Here is a 25,632-nt window from a genome sequence, read left to right as displayed (position 1 = left end):
TTAAGCAGTTAGCCAGAAACAAAAGGACAAATACTATAGGGTCTCCCTAATATGATCTAACATTAATGAGCAAACTCTGAGAGTCAAAAGCTGATAACACATGCTATCAGGAGATAGAAACAGGGTAGAGATTGGGCATTTGATGCTGAAGGACTACAGAATGTTCTCCAGGATTGATTGTTTAGATCCAGAAATAGATAGCATAATACTGTGTGATGGTAGCACAATACTGTAAATACACTGAACAAAGATGTCTGTGAGTAAAGTTGAAAGAGGAGGGCTATGGGCATGTATGACACCAGAGGTAAAGACAGACAATAAAGACTGAGACTGTATAACAAGACACTTAATAATCAGATTATCAAACATCAAAGAAAAAGACAGAATCTTGAGAGCAGCAAGAGAAAAGCAATCCATCACATACAAAGGAAGCTTGATAAGACCATGTGCGGACTTCTCAGTAGAAACCATGGAGGCAAGAAGGAAGCAGAGTGATATATTTAAGATACTGAAAGAGAAAAATTGCCAACCAAGAATCCTATATCTGGCAAAACTATCCTTCAAATATGAGGGAGAGTTTAAAATATTCTCTGACAAAGACAATGAGAGTTTGTGAACAAAATACCTGCTCTACAGGAAATACTAAAGGGAGCACTACAGACAAATAGGAAAAGACAGGAGTGAGAGGTTTGGAACACAATTTTGGATGATGGTAGCACAACAATGTAAGTACACTGAACAAAGATGGCTGTGAGTTTGGTTGAAATAGGAAGGTTAGGAGCATGTAGGACATCAGAAGGAAAGTTATACAGGGACTGTATAACTCAGTGAAACCTAGAGTGCTCAACAATTGTGAAAAAATGTACAAATATGTTTATACATGAGTGTTCTGGTTTGTTAATGCTGCTGGAATGAAAAACACCAGAAATGGACTGGCTTTTATAAAAGGGGGTTTATTTGGTTACACAGTTAGTTTTAAGGCCATAAAGCGTCCATCACTGGAGAAAGGCCACTGGCATCTGGAAAACCTGTTAGCTGGGAAGGCACTGTGGCTGATGTCTTCTTTCCTGAAAATGGCATTCTCCAAAATGTCCATGTCAGCTTCCAACAGCCATCTTCAAAATGTGTGTCTCAGCTCCAGCTCACCCCAGCTCACTACAAGCTCCTTCTGTCTGAGCTTATATAGTGCTCCAGTAAACTAAACAAGGCCCAGGTTGAATGAGTGGGGCCATGCCTCCATAGAAATTATCCAATCAGAGTTATCACCTACCATTGGGTGGGTCACATTAACACTGAACCAACAGGTTCCAACCTAATCCACACTAATACATCTGCCCCCACAAGAATGCATTAAAGAATATGGCATTTCCATGTGGATCACACTCCCCTTTGTCCAGTGTATGGATGGACAAGTAGGAAAACAGTGGCAAAAAAAAAAAAGAAACAGCACCCAGTGTTCTTTTTTACTTTAATTGCTCTTTCTCACTTTAATTTTTATTCTTATTACTTTTGTGTGTGTGGTAGTGAAAATATTCAAAAATTAAAAAAAAAAAAAAGAATATGGCTTTTTCTGGGGGATATAAATATACAAACCAGCACAGTGAGGGAGAACAAATGAATGCCAACCTTACAAGGTGTTAAAAATGGGGTGGCAGTGGGAAAAAATACAATCAATGCAAACTAGAAAAAAAATTATTTAGAAACTAATAAAACTTTTGCATATGTGGGTTGTAATGACTGTATTTCCTATCCTAAAAATTGACTGATAAATTAACAATTATTTCTTTACTAATTATGAAATAAAAATAAAAATCCTATTTCATGCTAACTTAACAATTGTGTAAAACCAACTGGACCTCAGTGAAAGGTGTATGGAGCTTCATTTTGTCTACATTTGTCATTTTCCATAATAAAACTTTTTGCTGTTCCATTGAAAAAAAAATGGAGAGTGATGATATTGTACAACTAAGGGAAGATAATGTGTCACCGATTGTTTATCTTGGACAGAACATATGCCAGGTGAAATTAGAAACCCCCTACTTAATAAGTCAAGACCTCAATTTTCAGTCTTGTTTTTGTGAAATTTATGGCTGTAAAGGGAAATCTAAGCCCACCTATAATTATGCCTAGGAGTCACCTCCAGAGAACCACTTTTGTTGCTCAGATGTGGCCTGTCTCTAAGCCCAACTCTGCAAATAAATTCATCACCCTCCCCCTGACGTGAGACATGACACCCAGGTGAGTGAGTCTCCCTGGTGACATGGGGCATGGATCCCAGGAATGAGCCTGACCCTGGCATCAAGTGACTGAGAATGTCTTCTTGACCAAAGAAGGGGAAAGAAAGGTATCCAACTAAGGCTTCAATGGCTAAGAGACTTCAAATAGAGTCACAAGGCTGTTCTGGAGGTTATATCAACTAGATATACCAAATGGCTCCAGTATGACAAGCCCAAATCAACAGTAGTCCTGAAAACCCTAAAGAATACCCTGGTCCCTATCTGAGACTCTCTAAAAGTTTCACTCACTAAGCTTATTTCTCAGAAACTTAAATCCCTCAGAGTATTCCTATGCCAGATAAGTCCTAAAATGCAGAGGCAATAGCTTCTTCAAGAACATCAACCAGATGTGTCCTTCTTTCCCATAATGTTGACACCCCTTTTCAACATGAACAGTTAGGGTGATCACTGCCTAGACATCCATGAAGATAGGGAAAATGATTGAACTACAGGAAGGGGTAAAAACAGAAAAGACAGAATTTAACAAAGGACTACACTGAATCTTCACACATTTTTTTTCTTAGTTGCTAGGGTATTAGAGTAGCTAGAAGGAAGTAACTGAAATGGTAGAACGATAGCCATGACATTCTTTGAAATTTGCTCTATAGCTACCTGTGAAATTGTACTTTGAAAGTTATCACTTTTCTGAGTGTATATATTTCACAATAAGGAAATAACTGAAACTATGGTACTGTAACCCATAACATTCTTTGAAATTTCCTAATTACTTGTTAAATTGCACTTTGAAAGTGATAACGTAATATAAAAAAAAAAAATGGGGGGGGTGATTTACCCGGTCAGATGCAGCCTAAATATATATATATATAACATTCGCTTCCAATTTAACTTATGATAACTAGCAACATTTTAAACCTGTTCTAGAGAGTACTGCCACTCCCAACCCCTATTCTTCATCTGAGTAACCTGTGGTATTTTTTTCACATCATTAGGCATGTGAAAAACATTCATGTTTATTCATCCTCCATTTATTTCTATTTCCAGATTTGTTTCAGAGAATTTTAGACTTTTTTTTTCCCTTTGGAGAGACTCGAGACTCAGTGCATTAGCCTCCCTGCTGAATCTCCAGGACCTGGGCTATTTCCTGGAGCACATAATGCAGTTAGAAGGATTTATGAATAAAAGAATGAATGAGTTTTCAAAACTGTCCTTCACAATGGCCCTACATAACCAACATCATAGTAATTTTGTACTTGTCTAGTACTTCAATAAAGATGAACAAGCGAGTGTCCCACAGGATGAAACACTAACTAGGTTTATTATCTGTGGAGTAAGGATGTGACCCCTGGAATACAGCCCTTATTAGGTTTTAAAGGGAATATAAAACAGAGGTCATATTCACCTTGAGAAACAGAAGCTGGACAGGGCAGAATTTGGGGAGATGAGCAAAGTGCTGCTTTCCTTTGTAACCAGTCTCAGAACCTAGTTGACCTCACTGAGTCTTCCAATTTTTGAGTTCTGACAAGTTCTCCAAACAACAGATATGAGCAAGCCTCATTTACTTGTACTTTTGTAAATCCTGACAATATTCAGGCATTTTTTATAATAAATCAAACTGACATCTTACATTTAATTTGTCACCTTTGGCCTTACCATATTTATTTCCAATTTTGTCTATTTGTGTCCTTTTTCCATTTTTGTCTTGAATCTATTTCATTACTTTTAATTGCCTCCTCCCAGATTCTAGGTCTTTGCTGTCCAATACTGTAAACACTGAATACTTTTAAGCCACATGTGACTATTAAATTTAATTAAAATAAAAAAATCAGTTCTTCAGTAGCACTAGGAAATTTCAAATACCCACTAGCCAGCTTCTGTAATGGACTGTGCAGATAAAGAACATTATCTTCACTGCAGAAAGTACTATTAGGCCAGCTGATCTGGATCTTAGATACTTCTTCCATATTTTCTATTTATAAATGATTTATATTTTGCTTTGCTTTATTAATTCCCTTCTATCATTCCTTAAATGATGCTTTATTGTATTTTTTTAACTTCTTAAGGTAGACATTATCATTTAATTATGTACTTTAATTATTACAAATAGTGTTTAAGGCCAATAATTTCCCTGGGAACATTGGTTTACCTCTGTGACTAGCAATTTTATGTAATATTTTCAACTATTATTTTTCATAATGTACATCTTTCAACTGTGTGCCAACTTTATTCAGAAGAGTTTTCCCCATCAATTTTCAGCTCATAGATTACATTATCTGGCTTTATTTCTTTTGAATAGGGAATACTGGTTATCCCTTCAAATTTTTGAAATTTGAAAATTTTTCTTATTTTATGAACCATTAGTTTGTTGGGTCCACGAACATTAAAGATAGATTGGGGGGGGGGGGGGTAGATATGGTACCTTCATATTTACATCTGTTGAATAATTGTGGAATTCATTCTTCCTTTTTTTTTTTTTTTTTTGAGAAAGTAGTAAGGATTTTTTCTGTCAAAACAAGTAAGAGACCCAAGCATAACAGATGATAAATAATGTAGGCCCAAGATTGAGGCCTTCAAGCTAAGTCCATATCAGCAAACCAGAACTTAACTAACTTCCTGTCTCTTCTAAGTACTCCTCCCAGAACCCGAAACCTGAGAACAGTCAACTATAACTTGCCAGCTCCCTTTTTCTTCTAGCTTAGTTCCCCTAAGTCAAGGCTAAGTAAGACAAGCAAGAAAAACTATCCTGTACCAATTAATAACATTATTTTCTTTAAGACAGTCTTGTTCTGCCTATGTAAGGCTTGCTCTTGCTGTCACTCTACAGAGCTTCCTTCCATTTTATGGACTAGACATTGCCTAATTCATGAATTTATTCAATTAACAGTTTTGGTGATGATGACAGGATGTGAAGGCAACTGCTAAGGACTCTGGAGACCAAAGGGAAGAAAGTGACCACTGAACCTTTTGAACACTATTCTCCCCACTCTCTCCAAGGTTCATGGTGAATTACTCTCAGAACTGGGCTCCATTCTTTTTGGGTTTGAGCTCTCTATCTCCAAAGGTTAGTGAGTCAATCTTACTGATGAGAAAGATCAAATTTTGAGCCTGAGTCCCTAGGCTTTTGGTGCAGTGCACAGTTTCATTTTTGCTAGTGCTGATTTCTTTGCCTATGCACAAGATTAAGAAATGAGGTGATAAAGATAGGATCCTCAAACTCTTAAAATTTTGATTCTCCACCTTCTGGCACTGTCATTTACACGTTCAAAAATGTTGGGGTTAGAGGATGTGCCTATCTAAGAAAATGGCAACATCTCACCAAAGACAACCAACAATTCCGAGGTCCATCATGGGAAACATTGCAAACAGACAAAATTACTCATCTCAGAAATGCACTCCAGAAAAGGAGCTCTCAAATCAGTCAAATGGAATACCTGTTTTAACTGATGCTCAGAGTATATTAAGAAATTCCAATATTCTAAAATAGTTTCATTAAAGAATTCTTTGCAAAAGGCATATGAGAAATTAAAAGTTCATGAAATTTGTTTTATGCATAACAGCAAAATTTTTAACAGCAAAAATTTTTAAACTGAAGCTATAAATTCTCTATTCGTATCTGTAGGCTTGTCGTATGAAAGTTTCCTACTTCTCAATGGTATTACCAAATTAACTTACAAAACTTCTTAAGCATTCTATTCAAACTGACTTAAAGATAAGTAAGCATTTATATAAAAACAATAAACCAAACAAAATATTTACAATGGAAAAAATATTAATAGAACAAAATCCAAGTGTTTTGAAGGAAATTAAAGTTCCCATAATTCAGAAAATGTTTGGCAAACAGGAATAATTTAATATTATTAGTTAAATAAAAATAGCTATGTCTTTGGAATTATCAATGTAAGAACAATATAAGCATATAACTTTGGCCTACTTGGGTATATTCTTCCTAAACTTATACAGGATTACTGAGCAAATAAACTAGTTTTATACCTACTAGACCTCTAAGATCATGAAAAATGTAAATCTGTATTTTTAAAGAGTAATTGTATTTTAAAGGATGTTAGCTTGAAGACAGTTTTCATATTTCTGACAACATAAATTTGTAAGGTATGCAAGATATGTTTTGTTAAGGGAAAAGAAGTTTTGTCTTAAAGTAAAATAACACTGCAAATGAGGACCATCCTTAATGGTACAGAAACTTGCAGAAAGTTTAAAGTTTAAGATTTGATAGGTTTATAGAATTTTTAAGAGTTTTCTCATTAGATAGTATCATCAAGCAAAACCAGAAATTGGTTTTCTCTCTGTTAAAATGAGTTTTCTTAGATTACTGGTCTGGTCCTAACAAAATGTTATAAAAGGTTTTTCTTAACCATCTGAGTAACCTGCTTAGAAGGCAAACATTCTGTGTCTTAATCTCCTGAGCTTTATACTGACCTTATTATCCTTTGTTGTTTTAGAGAACAAGTCTTCTCAATTTTGAAATAATTATGTGTATTTTATAGTCATGCTACCTACTCCCTTTACTTTTAATATCTTTTATTGTCACTTTGGTTAATGTGGGAACTAAGTATTTTTTCACAGTGACCCTTAATCCTATTTAACAATTAAAACCTGATAAATTTTGACATATTGCCATCCCAAAGTTTAATCCTAAATGATGTCTTCTTGAACTCAAAGGGTCAGGATTTTCCAGAGGACCCCTGGAAAATCACAAAGGATTTGCTCTTTCACCTTGGAAACAGAGAGATGCTAAAACTAGTTAGGTTTATTTAATGTTATCAGTTGCATTGGAAATGTTACCAAATTAAAAAGGATTTTCTAAACTGTTGGTTAAATGTACAGGATATTGTGTTACTAATATAAACATTTCAGAAGTTATATAAAGTTCTTAGAGATTTGTCAATATCCTCACTAGCCATGAGCTGTCTGACTGCTTTTGTGCCTTTCAGTGGACAACAGCATTACTGTTCATAACTTCAGTCATTTTTAAAATAATGTTTCATGAACTCTCATCAGATCATTTGTAAAACAGCAATTAAGTTAACCATGGCCATTTTAAGTATTTGTCTTTTACAGACCGTTTTTATTCTGACGCCTCCCTGAAAACACTTGCAATCAGCTACAGGCCAGTGTGCTTCATCTTCAAAAGGATTATCCCAAGGACCTATGTAAAGGACTATGTCACATTCGCTGAGGCACCAGCTTCTAATGACATTGCTTAAATAACTTTGAAAGCAAACCACCGGAATGCATCAAGATTCCAGAATTCTAGAGTAGAAGCTGATGGGTTCAGGAGATTGCTAACACAAGATCAAGAGAAACAAGGATTAATTACCTAGAACTAAATGAACTGATAAAGAATTATTATCATTTTGTTTGGATTAATGCTGTTTTACTGTTCTACTTTCTAGATACAAGGTATCTCTTACTATTTTCCCTTAAATTACCTATCATTCATGAAGCATTCATCTTTATCACCCTGCCAGATTTTGGAAACTCTTACTGAATATTGGCTTTTTTTGGCAGCCTATTCATATAGGTTTAATCAAAATTTGTCATCCTGGATAACAGGAAATAATAGGAGCATTGGTTATATAACCAAGTCTTAAGGATGGTAACTCAAGAACACAGAGGAAATTCCATGCCTATTGCCTATTGTAGCCTGCAGCTTGATGCAGTTGCCTGTGCTTACCCAAATTCTGTAAAAGCTATAGCAGAAGCTGCCGAATTACTTAAAAGCTCAGCAAACTTAACTGAGCAGACCCAACATTTTTCCTCCAGAAATCTGACTTATGAGATCCTTCTACTTTCACCACATAATCTTCACCTAAAGTGCTGAAATGTTCTTAATCCTGCTATTCTGCTACTTTTATATGATGAGGCAGAATCCCATGATTGTAAATTGGTAACTTAGGAATGAATGACTCCGTACATACCCCTTTAACCACCCCAGATGTCATTCTATTTGTTAATGCTTCTTCTAATAGAAATTGTGATGGTTAATTCCAAGCAAGCTATTCAGTTAGTACTATGAACTGAATTAATGAGGTAGCCTTTTTCTGCACAACTGGATGACCTCTATCCTCTTACCCTAGACTGCTTTCTATCTGCAGGAAAATCTGTTAATATCTATACTAACAGGTATGCTTTTGGTGCAATCCATGATATCAGCACGCTATGGAAACAAGATGGTTCCTCACTAGTTCTGGTACTCCATTTAAAAATAGACAAGTAAATAATGACCTTCCTGCCACTTTATTCCCATCTATGGTTGCCATAAAAATAGAAGCTTACACCAAAAGAACTGAAACTAAATATTATTTTAAAGTGCTCTTGCAGATTTTCACGCGGAAACAGCCTCTACATAAACAACTCCAATTATAGACTTAGAATAAAACTGTCTAAATGATCTGAGAAAACTGGTCTTCTGAACCAATATTTTACCTTTGGCCATGTTGATTATTCTTAGCATTCCCTTTGTGAAACACAAACTCTCCTCATTTGAAACTGTTACTGGCAGATCTATGTCTCTGGGAATAAAATTGACACTGATCACTTATTGTCACACCATGACATGACACAATTTGCAAATCCTTAATGCATTATGCCAAAGATTGTCTCTTAGACGGAAAGGACACTCTTCCTGAACCACATGACAGACACCCCATTAATCATAATCTGGAACCAGGAGAACGGATCTACTGGAAATGACACCAATAGAAGACAGCCCAAAAATCTCATTAAAAGGGAAACTACCGATTGTTTCAAACTTCTGACACTGCAACTAAATTACAGGGTATTGAACCATGGGTCCACATAAATAAAAAAGGCTTCACCAGAGTTCTGGACTTGTTTAAACTCTGGAGACAATAATTAAACTAGCCAGGAAGTGAAACAGACCATGTCATGAGGTAGACTATTTATTCCCAAGATGATGGATCAAGTCCTCACATGTCTTAATCTTACTAATACTTATAATGCATAAAATCTTTTCTATTTCTCTATGCATTGTCCTTGCACTGGCCTAGAAAGGAAACACCATTGTCCACTTCTTCCAGGCAATTTCAAAGGGAGGTAACCTCACGGAAAATAAGATTTGTCACTACAAACACTCATTTATGCACAATGCAGGGAACCCCACTGTTCAGGTTTGTTAAAGCTGCTATTACGCAAAATACCAGAAATGGATTGGCTTTTATAAAGGGAATTTACTAGGCTACGAATTTACAGTGCTAAGGACATAAAAGTGTCCAAACTAAGGCATCAACAAGAGGATACCTTCACTGAAGAAAAGCCAACGGTGTCCAGAACACCTCTGTCATCTGGGAAGGCACAATGGTTGGCATCTGCTAGGCCTCTGCTCCTGGGTTCTGGTTTCAAAACGGCTTTCTCCAAAATGTCTCTGGGCTTCTGTTTCTCTTAGCTTCTCTCTTTCAGCTCCTGTGCATCCTTGCTTGTTCTCCCAGAGCATTTCTCTCTAAGCATCTGGGGGTCTTCTCTTAGCTTCTCTGGGGCAAACTCTGGGCTTCATGTCTTAGCTTAGCATTTCCAAATATCTTTCTGTCTGCATCTCCAGATGTTTGGATCTGTGTCTGTCCTTGAGTTCTCTTAAGTATTCCAGTAAACTAATCAAGACCAACCTTGAATGGGTGGGTTCACACCTCCCATGGAAATAATCTAATCAGAAAGTCTCACCCACAGTTGGGGTCAATCCCCATGGAAAGAACCTAATCAAAAGATTCTACCCATAGTAAGTGTGCACCCACCAGAGTGGGTCAAAAGTACATAGTCCTTCCTGGGGTACATGATAGTCTCAAACTGGCAAACCCATTATTCAACCTATAAAAAATTTCTTTCTGGTCCCAAATGCTTCAGTCTCTCAGGATAAAACTGCACCATTTGTTTCATATCAAACTCAAATATCAGACCCAAGGTCCTCTTTTCCCTGCTTTAAGCTTTCTTGGACCTGTAAACTCACTACAGATATAACCAGCCTAGAGAATTATAAAGATATCGTAGAAGAGCTTTCAGACCTTAATGTGATTGTGCATATACCTCCACAAACTACAAGTTACATTAAAAATGCATATCCATCCGTGGCAACAAGCGACAGGACTCCCGAATTAAGCCTGGCTCTGGCATTGTCAGATTGAGAACGTCATCTTGACCAAAAGGGAGAAAAGAAATGAAACAAAATAAAGTTTCAGTGGTTGAGAGATCTCAAACAGAGGTGAGAGGTCAATCTGGAGGTTATTCTTATGCATTATACAAATATTCCTTTTCAGTTTCTAGAAGGAAATACCTTCTAGAAACTAGCTAGAATTCGACTAGCTAGTAGGAAATACCTGAATCTGAAAGGTAACCAGTAAACTTGATTCTTGATGATAACTGGATATCTATATAGTTTTACTGTGTGACCGTGCATGTGATAGTGAAAACCTGATGACTGACACCCCTTTTAACCAGTGTATGGGTAGATGAGTAATAAAATGATAAAAATATGTACAAATAATAGTGGGAATAAGGTAAATGGAATGGTTTGGGTGTTCTATTTTATTTTTTAAATTCTTTTTTCTTTATTTTGGACAATGAAAATGCTTGAAAATTGTGGTGATGAATGCATAACTACATGATGCTTCTGGGTGCCACTGATTGTATACTTTGGATGGATTATATGGTTGTGTGAGTATATCTCAATAAAACTGCATTAAAAACTGCATGTCCACTTTCAGGTTTAAGATCCTTACTATGCCAAAGATTCACAACACAATTTTCACCAACTCCTTATTGTGTATAATATCACAGTCCCTTGGTCACTAAAGACAAATGATAGTATTCATAGTAATGGGTCTATAAACATCACCTTAGCTGGAGTCACATTATTACGCCAGGCTATCTTTTTTATTTGAAGAGGCTTGGATAAGGTATCTGCCTAGGCACTAAATCACCTTAATATCTGGTAAATCTAGGTGCACCTGGTCTACTCACTGCCTCCTTAGGAGTTTACAATCAATCTACATTCTACTCATCTCAATCTGCATTCTCCAACAAAATGGGATTTACCCAGGAGTTCAAGATTCCAGGTTTGCCTCTTTTGGCAAATTGTTGCTACCTTGGCTTGGGTAAACATGAAAACATGATTAGAAATCTACCAATCACAATAGGAAGAATTTGCTGAACCTACTGCTACAGCTACAGCAACACAGCAACAGTCATTAGTTCATTAGCTAAACTTGTTTTAGACAATAGCATTATTGGCCTTGATTACTTATTATCTGAACAAGGAGGCATTTTTGCCATTGCCATCACCACCTGTTTGTACTTGAGAAAACACCTCTGGGGAAGTTGAGACACAACTGTAAGAAATAATGAAACAAGCCACACAGCTCCAACAGGTAAAGTCTTCCTCAGGGCCACTCTTTAATCACTTTGATTTCAGCTGGTTTAAATCATGGGACCTGAGCTTAGAAGCATACACTAAGAGATGGGCATTTGTGCATTTTATTACTCCAAATATTCTCCCTGGTGCACTCTTTTCTCTCAAGAATATTAAATGGGAGTACCCAACTGCTTGTGAACCAGAAAATTCTTTCTTTATGCCTGGAATGACAAAAACATGATGAACAAGGAAAAACTGACAACATCATGACCACCTATGAGCCCAACACCAAAACAACCTGCAATTACTACATCAAGACTTAGGCTGTAACTGAGAATAGTGCTCAACACCAAAATTTTGGGCATAGCTCTCAATGGTTGAGAGACAGGTCAAAATGGGGACAATTGTTAAATAAATTAAGTAGGCATGAGATGGAGTCCCTCATGCTAAGCCCTATATCAGCAAACTGGAGCTCAACTAAATTCCTTTCTCTTATAACTGCTTGTTGTCCCAGAACCTGAAATTGGAGAACAACCTTTCATAGAATCAACAGCTCCCTTCCCTTCTGTAGCTTAGTTCATCTGACTCAAGGCTAAGCCAAGGAAAATGTTCCTGTACCAACCAATAAGATTATTTCCTTTAAGACTTCCTTATTCTGCCTATATAAGCCTTGCTCTTGCTCTTCAGTCCTCCCCTCCATTTTACGGACTGGATGCAACCCAATTTATTAATCACTTAACAAAGGTCTAAGATCCAAATAATTCCCTATGGATTTGGGGGGGGGGGCTGTTTACACAGAAGGCACAAATTAATTACTTGTTCTGATCATTCTGGACTCTCAGATCTCTCTATGGAAAGATCAACTCCTTATGTAGACAAGATAACCTCTAATACATAGAACAGCAGGAATTTGAGAGACGTTTCAAGACAATGACTGAACATGATCACAGTGAAGAGAAATAAAAAGGCAGTTTCCCTCTTTCCTTTCATAAGTTATCTATATTTATAACGGCATGAGGCTCATTTTGGGCAGAAATGTTTCAATATAGCAAAATCTTAATTTCCAGCATTCCCCAGAAAAAAAAAATGGCTTCCAGTCCTGGGCTGTACAAGGAAGTAAAAACATAGTGACACTAGTTTTCACACAAATTTCAAGACTATAATCTAACTGTGGTAATCATCTCTACTTCAAAAGGTTAACAACCTTTTCTATTTATCAACTAGTATATCGAATTTTTTTCCCTTATGAAGTATTCAATGAAATTGGAGTTAAATTAATATGACTTTCAAGGGCAAGAAAAGATATATAAGACAAGCATTTGCTCTGTGTGACACATAAAAAGACAAGCATCCCTCCAACAACACAGGTCCAAGAGGTACTGCATGAAGCAGTGGAAACAGGACATAGTGATTCATTAGGACTATCACAAAGGCAAAGAGTACAGTTCCAGCATAGGAAAAGGGGTCCCTGCCAAGTCTGGCCTTCAACTATACCCAGATCTCAAACAGATCTTAGGTCCCACTCACTGACAAGGCCAGGGCACTGTTCCAGAGCAGTGTCAAGAGGACCAAGGTTGTTTATACTTTTCAATGAACACATTACTCCATGATTTGTTAATACACATGTTGCTAGTGGTAAAAAAAAAAAATCAAGAAGCCTGGGTTCTGGAACATCAAAAACATTCTTTACCTATATTTGCCCTTGTCTAGGGCAAATGATGCAAAATTAATGATGTCCCCAAATACCACATTGAGATTATTCAGTCTAATTTTAAACTAAAACAATATAAAATGGCTTCTTCCACATAATAAAGGCAAGTTTTGCACTAATGTTTCTCAAAAGTCAATTAGGTCTCCAGCTCTAGCCTCAGTTTAACAGATTTTTATAAAATATACCTTACATATGTCAGAATCAAGGTTAAAAAAAGGGTGGTGGTGGGGGGAGTGGGGATCAAGACACCCTCTACCCAGGGTCTATGGAATAGAAAATACTTTAGAACCCAGTGGGCATATACATACTCAAGCCATGGGGTCTGACATTATGAGTCTGTGCTATTTCTTCCTTTCCACTGCCTGTCCATCTGCCATGGCTTGAAGATTGCTGGATTCTCAGCTATTCAGGTGTCAGTTCTATTGGAGAAGGTTTCTAAACTCCTGTAGAGGCCTGGGTAGCAAAGTCCCCTGAATCAGAAGAAACTTGGTCCAAAAATGCTCCGTTTTTATGATGAGTTTCTGTCCTTATCCCCAATTCCAGATTCAGCAGTGCTAGAATTTGGTCCACACAAACCTATGGAAAGCCCAGAAGTGTATCAGCTTCTCATTTTTGCTTAAGAGAAGAGCGGGATGTTCTCCACACACCTCAGGCCACCAGCTTGAAGACTGGAAATTGTCCTGATTGATATATCAAGATAGTGAGGATGTGGTGAATGGCAGTTAATGTTATTTCATTCATTGTAATTTCATGGCCCATAAAATTAGAAAAAGTTACCAGGCAACCAGTATCTGGAAAAATGATTTGGATATTTCTATCTTTAATTATATAGTTATTTTTGTCATCAGTAAGAAAGAAATCCCTAATCCCAGATAACATACCCGATCGCAAACAAAGAAATGATAATGTCAGGATCTTTCAAAATGGGAATTAGCTAAGGTAAACAGAATCCAAGTTCGAAATATTAAAAGAGAAGAGACTGTTTTTGTACTAACTCTTTCAAATACTTTGCATTGCAAAAGTTGAAGGAGGAATAACTGTTGGAAAGTGAGGTTTGGATGCACAAGTGAGAGTTTTGTGGTTACTTGGTCATTCTATGCTCTCATTTTCCCTCAACGAAGTGGGAACAATAAGAGGACCTACCTATTACTTCAGCTTATAACAGCAGATCCTCTAAGACTACTTGAGGATGATTCTGAGGAACAACTTTTATTAATTTCCAAATATGTCATGTTGCTTATCCTCCCTTTGCCTACAATTTCTCATCTTTCGATGGGAACAATAATTATGATTACTTCTTATGTAACATTTTGTGAGAAATAATGAGTTAGTACATACAAAGTACACAGAATTTTCTCTTATGAACGTTAAGGTATCAAGTAACATTTATTATGACTTGATAACCCTCCCATGCTTTCAAAAGTTAAAAAAGTCCAAAGCTTTTGAAAATTTTTGTATTAGAAAAATGTACGCAAATTGACAGGAACCGTAAAGAATTGAAGTACCAACCCATTATCTTCAATTCACCTACAATATGACTGTTCACAATCTAAATAATACAATCCTTTTGAAACCTTAATGCGTTATTATTACAACAACATCTCTACAAGTCGATTTGCATTGATTGAAATAAGTTAACGCAATTTAAAACTTTCATACGACATCCGCGGGCCAGCCGCCGCCGGCACGCTCCCGCCCCCCACCCCCTACCCGAGGAAGGGGCTCATGGGCACAATCCGGAAGGTCAGCGGCTTCCGCACCCACAGGGAACCCTGCGCGCCCCAGGCCAGGCCGGCGACCCGCTCCCTCCAGCTGTGGGCACCCTGCCGGGCCGCACCGCGAACTCACGAGAGCTACGGTGGCGGTCGCCGTCGCCATCTTGCGTCAGTCGCCGCCGCCTCATACGCCCCACGCTCCTGCGCCCTTCCGTTCTCACGTGATCTGGGCGATGGCGGAAGTTCCTGTTACTATGAATTCTCGCGATAATAGAATTTTCTTCAGACCAAGTGGAAGGAGGGAGGGTCGCGATTCCAGTGTTGTACACTCACTCGCAGCGATCAGGCTTGGGAGAGAATGGCATTGTGCATGGGACTGCAGCTGGGAAAGAAGACCCTAGACTTGTCTCCCTACCCATGCTGCTGGCAAGCACGACCCCCTTTCCCAGCAGTAACTGCGAAGTGAGCTCCCAGAGAGGAGACTTTTTAGGCCAACTAGGGGCAGAGCTCTGTTCTCAGGCTCTTGAGAGAGAAGGGCTCCTCATGGCAGCAGCAACCAGTGCAAAAGAAATGATTAGTAGTTAGGGGTTCCCCAGAAGAATGGCCTAGCCAGATCCTGACCTCAAACCTCAGCAGCCCCGGGCACTAGGAGCATCTCAGTGGTCATGCAACTGAAAATCCCAGGGTTGCCAGACACCAGATAAGAGGGGGAAATAACAAAGGAAGAGGGACTCAGAAGGAACAGAGATAAGGGAAGCAGAGTAAAAACCTAAAAGCCATATCCACAAAGATATTGATTGTGCTTCCAAAAAACAAGAACAGGAGACTACAAAGAAATATTTGGCAAAGGAGGAAGTGCTTTTACAAATTAAAAACATGAGGGGAAAATGAAAAATTCAATAGAAGGGCTGAAAGATAATATTGAAATCCTCAAAAATGTGTAGCTGCAGCAAAACCAGAAAGCCAAACAACAGAAAACATTGCAGTAAGTACTCTCCAGTGCTTAGAGCCAGCCTGGGATGCCAATGGCCTCCACAATCCCAGAGGATGAGGAAGGGGTGGGCGGGCTAGGACTCCCCATCACCACCAGGGGCAGCCACAGGTGCCACCCTCTGGCCACTGCTTGCCCTAGGAAATCTGACATTGATGTGTAAACATAGTACTCAGAGTATGTGTGTGCTGGGCATTCTTCTCATTATTTTATGCACTTAAACTCATGTTACTCTTGTAACAACCCAGTGGAGTGGGTACTGTTACTATGTCATTTTCACAGGTGAGGAAATAGGCACAGAGACAAGCATCACACAGCAGGGAATGGAGGTTCACAGGCCAAATGGCTCCAGACTGTGCTTTTTGTGCATTATGCACTCTATTATTGCACCTCACAAAAAATGTCCAGCATCTGATCATGAGACTTCCATAAAATAGAGGGAAGAAATCCACAAAGAAGTAATTAACAAAAATTTCTTAAGATTGAGTAATGTGAGTTTCTTGACTGAAAGAGCCCATGGAGGACCCAAGACCAAGGGTGAAAGAGGTCTACACTGAGACACATCATTGAGAATTTCCAAATCACTGGAGCAAAAAGGAAATGCTAAAAGTTTCAAGAGAAAGAAAGAGATAACAGACAAATGCTCAGGTTTCAGAAACTTGCAGTTCAGCTTGGCACTGGAAAATGACAGAATACCCTCCAAATTATGGGGGAAAATGATTTTCAACCTAGCAAAATGTGTCTACCTAGTTATTCTTTCATGAAAATATGAGGGTAGAGTAAAGACAAACAAGCACCTCATCCACTAAGGTGGCCACTGTTTAACAAATGGAAAATAACAGTATTGGAGAGGATGTAGAGAAATGGAAACACTTGTTCCTTGATAAGAATGTAAAATGTGCAGCTGCTGTGGAAGACAGTTTGGTGGTTCCTGAGAAAGTTAAGCATAGAATTATCATATAACCTAGAATCCCACTTCATGGTATATACCCCAAATAGCTGAAACAGGGAGTCAAACAGATATTTGCACATTGATATCCATAGCAGCATTGTTTCACAATTGCCAAAAGGTGGAAGCAACCGAAGTGTCCATCAACTGATGAATGGATAAACATAATGTGGTACATTCATAAAATATTCATCTGTGAAAAGGAATGATGTTCTGATATATGTAACATGGATGAACCTTGAAGAAGTTATTATGAGTGAAATAAACCAGTCACAAAAGAACAAATACTGTATGAGCTCAGTGATACGAAATAATTAGAATGAGCAAATTCAGAGTCAGAATCTAGAATACAGGTCACCAGGGGATGGGGTTGGGGTAGGTTATGGGAAGTTAATGGGTAAAGAGTTTCTGTTTGAGGTGATTTAAAAGTTTTGATAATGGATTATAGTGATGATAGCACTACATTGTGAATGTTATTAACAGCACTGAAATTATATATTTGAATGTGGTTAAAAGGGAAAATTTTAAGTTGTATGTATATATTAAATGAATGAAATTTTTACAAAATCATAGGATTGTACAACACAAATAGTGAGCCCTAAGTTAAACCATGGACTACAGTTAATAGTAAAGTTATAAAGATATTGTTTCTTCACTTGTAACAAAGATACTACCCTAATGCAGTGTTAATAATAGGTGAATACTGAGTATGTGGGAGATCTGTATTTTCTGTGTGATTATTTTGTAAACCTACAACTTTTCTAATAAAAAAATTTTTAAGACAAACTGAAAAAACTTTTACTTGCATAATATGGCAATGGAGATTTGCTTTTCATAGAAATAGTCCCAAAAGAAATGCAATTAGATGTTATGATAAAATTTACATCATTCAATATGGAAAAAAACTGATAAATCCATGAATGGTTGTGAATACGTAGATTTAAGCTATTAAAACAATAAACTAAAACATAATTAAATAATCCCATTGTTTTATTGAGTTCTTTAAAATTGTTCAAACATTTATGTTTACTTGTCCATAGAAAATGCTTTCTGGAAGAAAGGTTGTCTCTACTAACTTGATCTTTATATGAAATATTCTTTACCTAAGGCCAGAGTTCAAGAATTCCTAGGGTCAAGTTTCAGGAGGATAATTTCTCTTTTCTCTAGAATTTTCTTTTCAGCTGACCTGATAGCTTTTCTCCATCATATGGAGAGTGGGATGTCCCCACATAGTGCAGATGGGAGTCCCCAATGACAATAATGTAATATGACAAGGGGGAGCAACACAGAGCATGAAGGACAAATAATTCATACCCTATGCCTTCCACTTATCTCTCAACAATTTTCTCAGTATCAACTGATTGGACACTGACCCTGGGACACCCTATGGACCCAAAAGTAGACCTCTCCCTTTGTCCTCTTAAGTATTTTGTGTAGAAGTACTTACATAAACTTGCCACTCTAGTCACAGAATTGAGAAAAATCCCATAAGAAGACAGGCTGTCAGCACAGAGAGCAGCTATCAGCATGAAGGCAGAGTCCTCAGATACTGAAAGTTTACTTGGAGGCCTTGGATGTTAGAAGTTTTGTGGGCTCAGTCCAGGAGGATAGCTCATCAATACTCCCTCCATTTTCATTTAGGTAGAAGGTTTAAATATTTCCCATCCCCTTACTAGATAGAAGTGTAGAAAGATTGACTTCAAATGGCAAGGTGTGGAAAATGTGACCCAATGCTGATATGTCTAAGTCAAAGACTTTTTTCCATATATTATATATTCTTCAATCCATACATTGGTCAAATTCATTGAGTCTCTTCATATAGCATGAAGATAGCTTAGGGTACTGTGGTACAAGAAAGATCCAGACAGGTGCTATCTCTAGTCTTCTCAGCTCATGAGTCCAGAGGAGGAGAAATTTGAGCTAGAAATCACAGTGAAGAATGGAGCATGCCTTGCTGGAGAGATGGGGTTATTTGATGGAGCATAAAACAGGGACTGATGTTGGGTTGAATGATTTATGGAAGTACACACCATAGAATGAGGAAAAATCATACAAGGTAAAATTGAGAATAGGAGGGAGATCCCAATAAAATCACAATCTATGGACAAGACAGAAAACAGACTAGTCTGTGGCCCATAAATACTGTGCAGGTTCAGCTGTTGCCTTCAGTTCAAGAGAGGGAGGAGTGAGCATCACGGGAGTGAACACCTTGGCTATGTCTGATGGAGAACAGAACTATATTAAGAATTGGTCTTTAGCTTGCCAACCACACTTTCACAAAGTTCAAGATTCCACCCCACATCAGAATCCCTGGTTCACTTTTTGCCATTGCAGATTCCTGGTTCTATCCCTGAAGAGTGAGTAGGGATCGCTGAGTGTGTGTTCTCATTTCCACATTCTGGAGTGGACTCATAGCATGCGATATCTGTGGCTCATGTTAGTTGGAAACCTGGATATCTGGTGTTGCTGTTGATCTCTTGTTCTTTTCCTCAATGTTGTGCTATAGCTGCCTTAGATTTAAATGGGCCCCACATATTTTATCATGGAATTCTTACAACATTTTCTATAGAAAAGGAAACATTGTTTTATGTAGCTTCTTCTATCTTCTCATTTTATTGTTATTTACTTGGTTGAAATTCTATAGAAGATCCACCTAGCCGATAGAGTAAGACAGACTCACAAGGAAAGCCACACATGGAAGATGAAGGTCATAAAGACGTGGGCTGAGAAAGAGGAAGCTGATGGGTCACTGATGCATCCATAGCACCATGAAGTCTTGCCTTTATGCCCATGTCTGGCTGAAACATGACTTTATTGTCCTGGATATAAAGATTAACAGTGATGGCTCACAGTGTTCCACGTGTGAGCACTTCATACTCACAAATGCATGTCTATCTTTGAACAGCCCTTTGAAAAAGGAAGAATCACATCTATGTTTGCATATTACCCACGTATGGGATGTGTCCAGGTGTGCTGAGCTGATAGTTCCAAATCATGGAGGAGACTCTCGCCAGCTGTGAGAGCTTCTACAATTTTCTTGGCCTGTTTGTGCCTCTGTGGTTTCAGCTGCATAGCACAAAATATGTGTCCCTTCCTGGGAGCATTATAGTGGGGGATTACATGAATAAATAGAAATGTTAAAAATAAAAAAATAAACAAAAACACTCCCATAACTCAGGATAGTATATGCAACTGACTCCTAATTTGACAAAAGTTTGTTTCCAAAGTGAAACTGCTAAGGAATATTTATTTTGGAGCCATATCCCAATACACTGACATTCCCCAACATTCCTTATTATCTATCTTTCCTTGGGTCTTCAGTATCATTTCTACCCAGACTCTACCACATAATTAAACATTGTTGATGTTCTTTATCTACCTTCTGCTATCCATTTCTCCTCCCCAGAATACCTTGTTCATAGGTTTCCACCTATGTCAAGGACTCACTTTGTGCTGCTTCTGTCCTTATGGCTTAATCACTGAAATTTGGTTCAGATCATTCAATTCCAAGAGACTGAGTCAAGGTGATGGGGATTCCTAAGCAGAGCTAACATCAAAGACATCAGGAAGGAGGGACCAACAGAAAAAAACAAGAGTCAGAGGGCCCCCTCCCTGTCCCCAGACTCTTCTGTCCAAAACAAGTCCCTGCCCATAGGCCAATCCCTGACTGAGACTCCCGGTGCCTCTCACTGGAATGTCTGTGACATCCTGCTGACTCCCATCCCCACACAACTCCCTTGCCTTACTCCTTCTGCAGAGGCCATACCAACCCAGAGTCCTTCTACACTCCATGCCACCCACCCTCTGCCCATGTCCAGGCATGAGGTGCATGCAGTTTATTGGTGAGTTTTTTGAGGCTCATGGACAGTGAACCATACCAGATCTAACTGCCAGCTCAAAGCAGGGCAGTCCCCCTACCCAGTATCCCAGAGTAAGTCTCAGGGAGAAGCAGGGGTCCCAGAAGCCCAGATGGGGAGGCTTCCTATACTGTTAGGGTGATTGTGGCTCCTCGTCCACTGCCATAGATACCACACCTAAAATTCACAGTTCCCCTCACACCCTTGCATGGTTCCCACGGTGACAGTAAAGGAACCTGAACAGACCTTTCTTTCCTTTATTTTCCATAACTCTGGAAAAAAAATATTCCTTTTTCTTATTTTTTAGCCTAAATACAGTGTGGTCTCTGATTTGTTGACTTTTGTATTCTTTGATTTTGGCCTTGGTTTTTTCCCCATTACTAATCCCTAGATCCACAGTCTTTATTTCCTCTGATTGCTTGCTCTTTCTTCCGCTAAATGATACTTCAGACTTGTCTAAGTGTATTCAGTCATTCAGTCATTCATTCAACCAATAGTTTATTTCTATTGTATGTCTGGCAATGAACAGAGTATTGGGGATGCAAAACTCCAGCTGGAGTTCCTACCTTCCAGGAGGTTATAATTTTAATGCAATTCTATTTAAATACAGTCACACAACATACAATCATCCAAAGTGTACAATTGTCCACAGTATCACCATATAGCTGTGCATGCATCACCACAATCAATTCCCAAATGTCTTCTTCACTCCAAAACAATAGAAATAAAAATTAGAATAGAAATAAAAGTAAAAAAGAACACCCAAAACATCCCCTACCCCTGACCCCCACTATTAATTTACCTTCTTTCTCTACTTTTCTACTCATTTTTCCATACACTGGGTAAAGGGAGTGTGAGCCGTAAGGTTTTCACAATCAGATGGTCACACCATATATGCTATATAGTTGTATGATTGTTTTCAAGAATCAAGGATACTGTATTACAGTTTCTGATATTTCCTTCTAATACACTAAAAACTAAACAGGGATGTCTAATAACGCTTAAGAGTTACCTCCAGAATGACCTCTCAACTCCATTTGAAACCTCTCAGCCACTGAAATTTCATTTTGTTTCATTTCTCTTCCCCTTTTTGGTCCAGAAGGCTTTCTCAAACCTATGATGCTGGGTCCAGGCTCATCCCCACCAGAGTCATATCCCATGTTGCCAGGGAGATTTACACCTGTGGGAGTCATGTACCACATAGTGGGGAGGGGCAGTGTGTTTACCTGCCAAGATGGCTTAGAGAGCAACAAAAGAGGTTCTCTGGGGTGACTCTCAAGAACAATTATAAGTATGCTTAGCCACTCCTTTGAAGTAAAAGGCTTCATAAGAGCAAGCTCCAAGATTGAGGGCTCAGCCTACTAAACTAGTAGTCCCTAATGCTCATGAGAATATCAGGAATTCCCCAGCTGGGGAAGTTTAATATTTCTATAATTTTTCCCAGTCCCTCAAGGGGGGCCTGCAAACACTCTTTATTCTCTGACCAAATTACTCTGGTATCTATTGGGACTTCACACTAACCTGTAGAAACCAAAAAGATCTCACTCCTTATTTGTGGGTAAATAGCCTGAGCTGGGAATGCGTCCTTGACTTTCCTAGCACCCGCATTGTTGATACAAGAAGCATGCAAGTCTTGGATGGTCTGTCCTTGACCTCCCTGTTTTGCTTACTTCCCTATCTTGCTTTCCCTAGCCTGTTAGTAACTCCCCTATTTTCTGTGAGAAAGTGAAGCTAATAAATATGCTGTGGAGCAAGCAGAGGTGCTTTTTGCCTTCAAGGCTCTGAGCCCCCTGCTCCCAGAACTTTATATTTTGTGTCCGTGTTTCATTCCTGCACCACCCTGTCAGCAATACTTATTCAAGTTTCCATGTAATTATAGTTGAGTAAACTGGCTATACAAGTTAAATTATATAGTGTGATACAGAAAATATGGATTTTGCACCAAATAAACATCTCTTCCTTTGGTCCCACAGAAAAGCCAAAGTTTTAAAACACAGGTAATATCCTCTACCCTTTAGCCTGATCTACCCCAACCTCAACCAGGTCCATTTCGTTCATTTCTCCAATTGAAATCTGATCTCCTTTTCAGCCTCTTTAACAGTTGCTGCATGGAGCAATGCCAACACTTACAGCTGCTAAACCTTGGCTCCAAGTCTCAGGTGCCATACAGACACCTGAAGCTCCAGGGACTGAAGAGGTCACACAAAAAAGCTCAGCATCTCAGAATTTGGAAATAACTGTTACAACTCATGAATGTATGTGACTTCTGTAAGAGATTACAACTAGGAACCTTTATATAAGACTTCCCCTGACAACCTATGTTCTCAGATTCAAATCTCAGAGTTTGCATATTATTGTTAGTACATACTAGTGAGGCATTGTAATGTTTGTCGTTTCATTTCTGGCTTATTTCACTCAAAGTACTGTCCTCAAGATCCATTCACCTAGTTGAATACCTCACTTCATTCCTTCTTGTGAATGCTCAATATTCTACTGTATTTAAACACCACAGCTCACCAAATTATCAGTTGGTGTACACTTAGGCCACCTACATCCACTGAAAATTGTGAATACTGCCACCACAAACACTGGTGTGAAAATGTCCATTCATGTCACAGCTCTCAATTATTCCAAGTATATACCCAATAACAGGGTTTCAGGAGCATATTGCAACTGCATACTTAGCTTCCTGTGGAACCACCACACTGACACCCAGATGGGCTGCACCATTCTACTTCCCCACAACAGTGAATAGGCACATCCCTCTCCCCACATTTTCTCCAGCACCTGCATCCCTCTGTTTAATTTTTTTTTGTCTTTATTTATTTATTTATTTATTTTAATCATCATTTTATTGAGATATATTCACATACCACGCAGTCATACAAAACAAATTGTACTTTCGATTGTTTACAGTACCATTACATAGTTGTACATTCATCACCTAAATCAATCCCTGACACCTTCATTAGCACACACACAAAAATAACAAGAATAATAACTAGAGTGAAAAAGAGCAATTGAAGTAAAAAAGAACACTGGGTACCTTTGTCTGTTTGTTTCCTTCCCCTACTTTTCTACACATCGATCCATAAACTAGACAAAGTGGAGTTTGGTCCTTATGGCATTCCCAATCCCATTGTCACCCCTCATAAGCTACATTTTTATACAACTGTCTTCGAGATTCATGGGTTCTGGGTTGTAGTTTGATAGTTTCAGGTATCCACCACCAGCTACCCCAATTCTTTAGAACCTAAAAAGGGTTGTCTAAAGTGTGCGTAAGAGTGCCCACCAGAGTGACCTCTCGGCTCCTTTTGGAATCTCTCTGCCACTGAAGCTTATTTCATTTCCTTTCACATCCCCCTTTTGGTCAAGAAGATGTTCTCCGTCCCACAATGCCGGGTCTACATTCCTCCCCGGGAGTCATATTCCACGTTGCCAGGGAGATTCACTCCCCTGGCTGTCTGATCCCATGTAGGGGGGAGGGCAGTGATTTCACCTTTCAAGTTGGCTTAGCCAGAGAGAGAGGGCCACATCTGAGCAACAAAGAGGCATTCAGGAGGAGACTCTTAGGCACAAATATAGGGAGGCCTAGCCTCTCCTTTGCAGCAACCGTCTTCCCAAGGGTAAAACTTATGGTAGAGGGCTCAACCCATCAAACCACCAGTCCCCTATGTCTGTGGTCATGCTAGCAACCATGGAGGTGGGGTAGGCAAATACCCCTGCATTCTCCACAGGCTCCTCAAGGGGGCACTACATCTTTTTTTTTTTCCCTTGTTTTTCTTTCTTTCTTTTTTTTTTTTTAACTTTCCCTTCTTTTTTTAAATCACCTGTATGAAAAAAAAAGTTAAAAAGAAAACAAACATACAATAAAAGAACACTTCAAAGAGACCATAACAAGGGAGTAAGGAAAAGACAACTAACCTAAGATAACTGCTTAACTTCCAACATGTTCCTACTTTACCCCAAGAAAGTCACATAATATAGCAACATTTCTGTGAACTTGTTTCTACTATATCCATCAGAAATTAACAGACCATAGTCATTTCTGGGCATCCCCAGAACGTTAAATAGCTTATCTGTTCTTCTTGGATTATTGTTCCCCCTTCCTTAATTGCTCTCTACTGCTAGTTCCCCTACATTCTACATTATAAACCATTTGTTTTACATTTTTCAAAGTTCACATTAGTGGTAGCATATAATATTTCTCTTTTTGTGCCTGGCTTATTTCGCTCAGCATTATGTCTTCAAGGTTCATCCATGTTGTCATATGTTTCACGAGATCGTTCCTTCTTACTGCCGCGTAGTATTCCATCGTGTGTATATACCACATTTTATTTATCCACTCATCTGTTGAAGGACATTTGGGTTGTTTCCATCTCTTGGCAATTGTGAATAATGCTGCTATGAACATTGGCGTGCAGATATCTGTTCGTGTCACTGCTTTCCGATCTTCCTGGTATATACCGAGAAGTGCAATCGCTGGATCGAATGGTAGCTCTATATCTAGTTTTCTAAGGAACTGCCAGACTGACTTCCAGAGTGGCTGAACCATTATACAGTCCCACCAACAGTGAATAAGAGTTCCAATTTCTCCACATCCCCTCCAGCATTTGTAGTTTCCTGTTTGTTTAATGGCAGCCACTCTAATCGGTGTTAGATGGTATCTCATTGTGGTCTTAATTTGCATCTCTCTAATAGCTAGTGAAGCTGAACATTTTTTCATGTGTTTCTTGGCCATTTGTATTTCCTCTTCAGAGAACTGTCTTTTCATATCTTTTGCCCATTTTATAATT

The 25,632-nt window shown here is 38.6% G+C and overlaps 1 protein-coding gene across 3 annotated transcripts in view; it reads right to left on the bottom strand.

Annotated features, from left to right (window-relative positions):
* LOC119516925 (zinc finger protein 596-like) overlaps nucleotides 1-15,218 on the bottom strand; it is a 141,267-nt gene extending 126,049 nt beyond the window's left edge. The window contains exon 1 of one of the 3 annotated variants that reach the window (XM_037813449.1): nucleotides 15,173-15,218. In XM_037813449.1, coding sequence (XP_037669377.1) covers nucleotides 15,173-15,202 — 30 coding nt within the window. In that variant the 5' untranslated portion in view covers nucleotides 15,203-15,218. The remainder of the gene's footprint in view (nucleotides 1-15,172) is intronic. The other 2 variants (XM_037813452.1, XM_037813451.1) reach the window with 2 other exon arrangements.
* Between the last annotated feature and the right edge of the window lie 10,414 nt (nucleotides 15,219-25,632).

Source organism: Choloepus didactylus, chromosome 20 (genome assembly GCF_015220235.1).
Source record: "Choloepus didactylus isolate mChoDid1 chromosome 20, mChoDid1.pri, whole genome shotgun sequence".
Lineage (NCBI taxonomy): Eukaryota > Metazoa > Chordata > Mammalia > Pilosa > Megalonychidae > Choloepus > Choloepus didactylus.
This window is presented reverse-complemented; position numbering and strand designations above follow the sequence as displayed.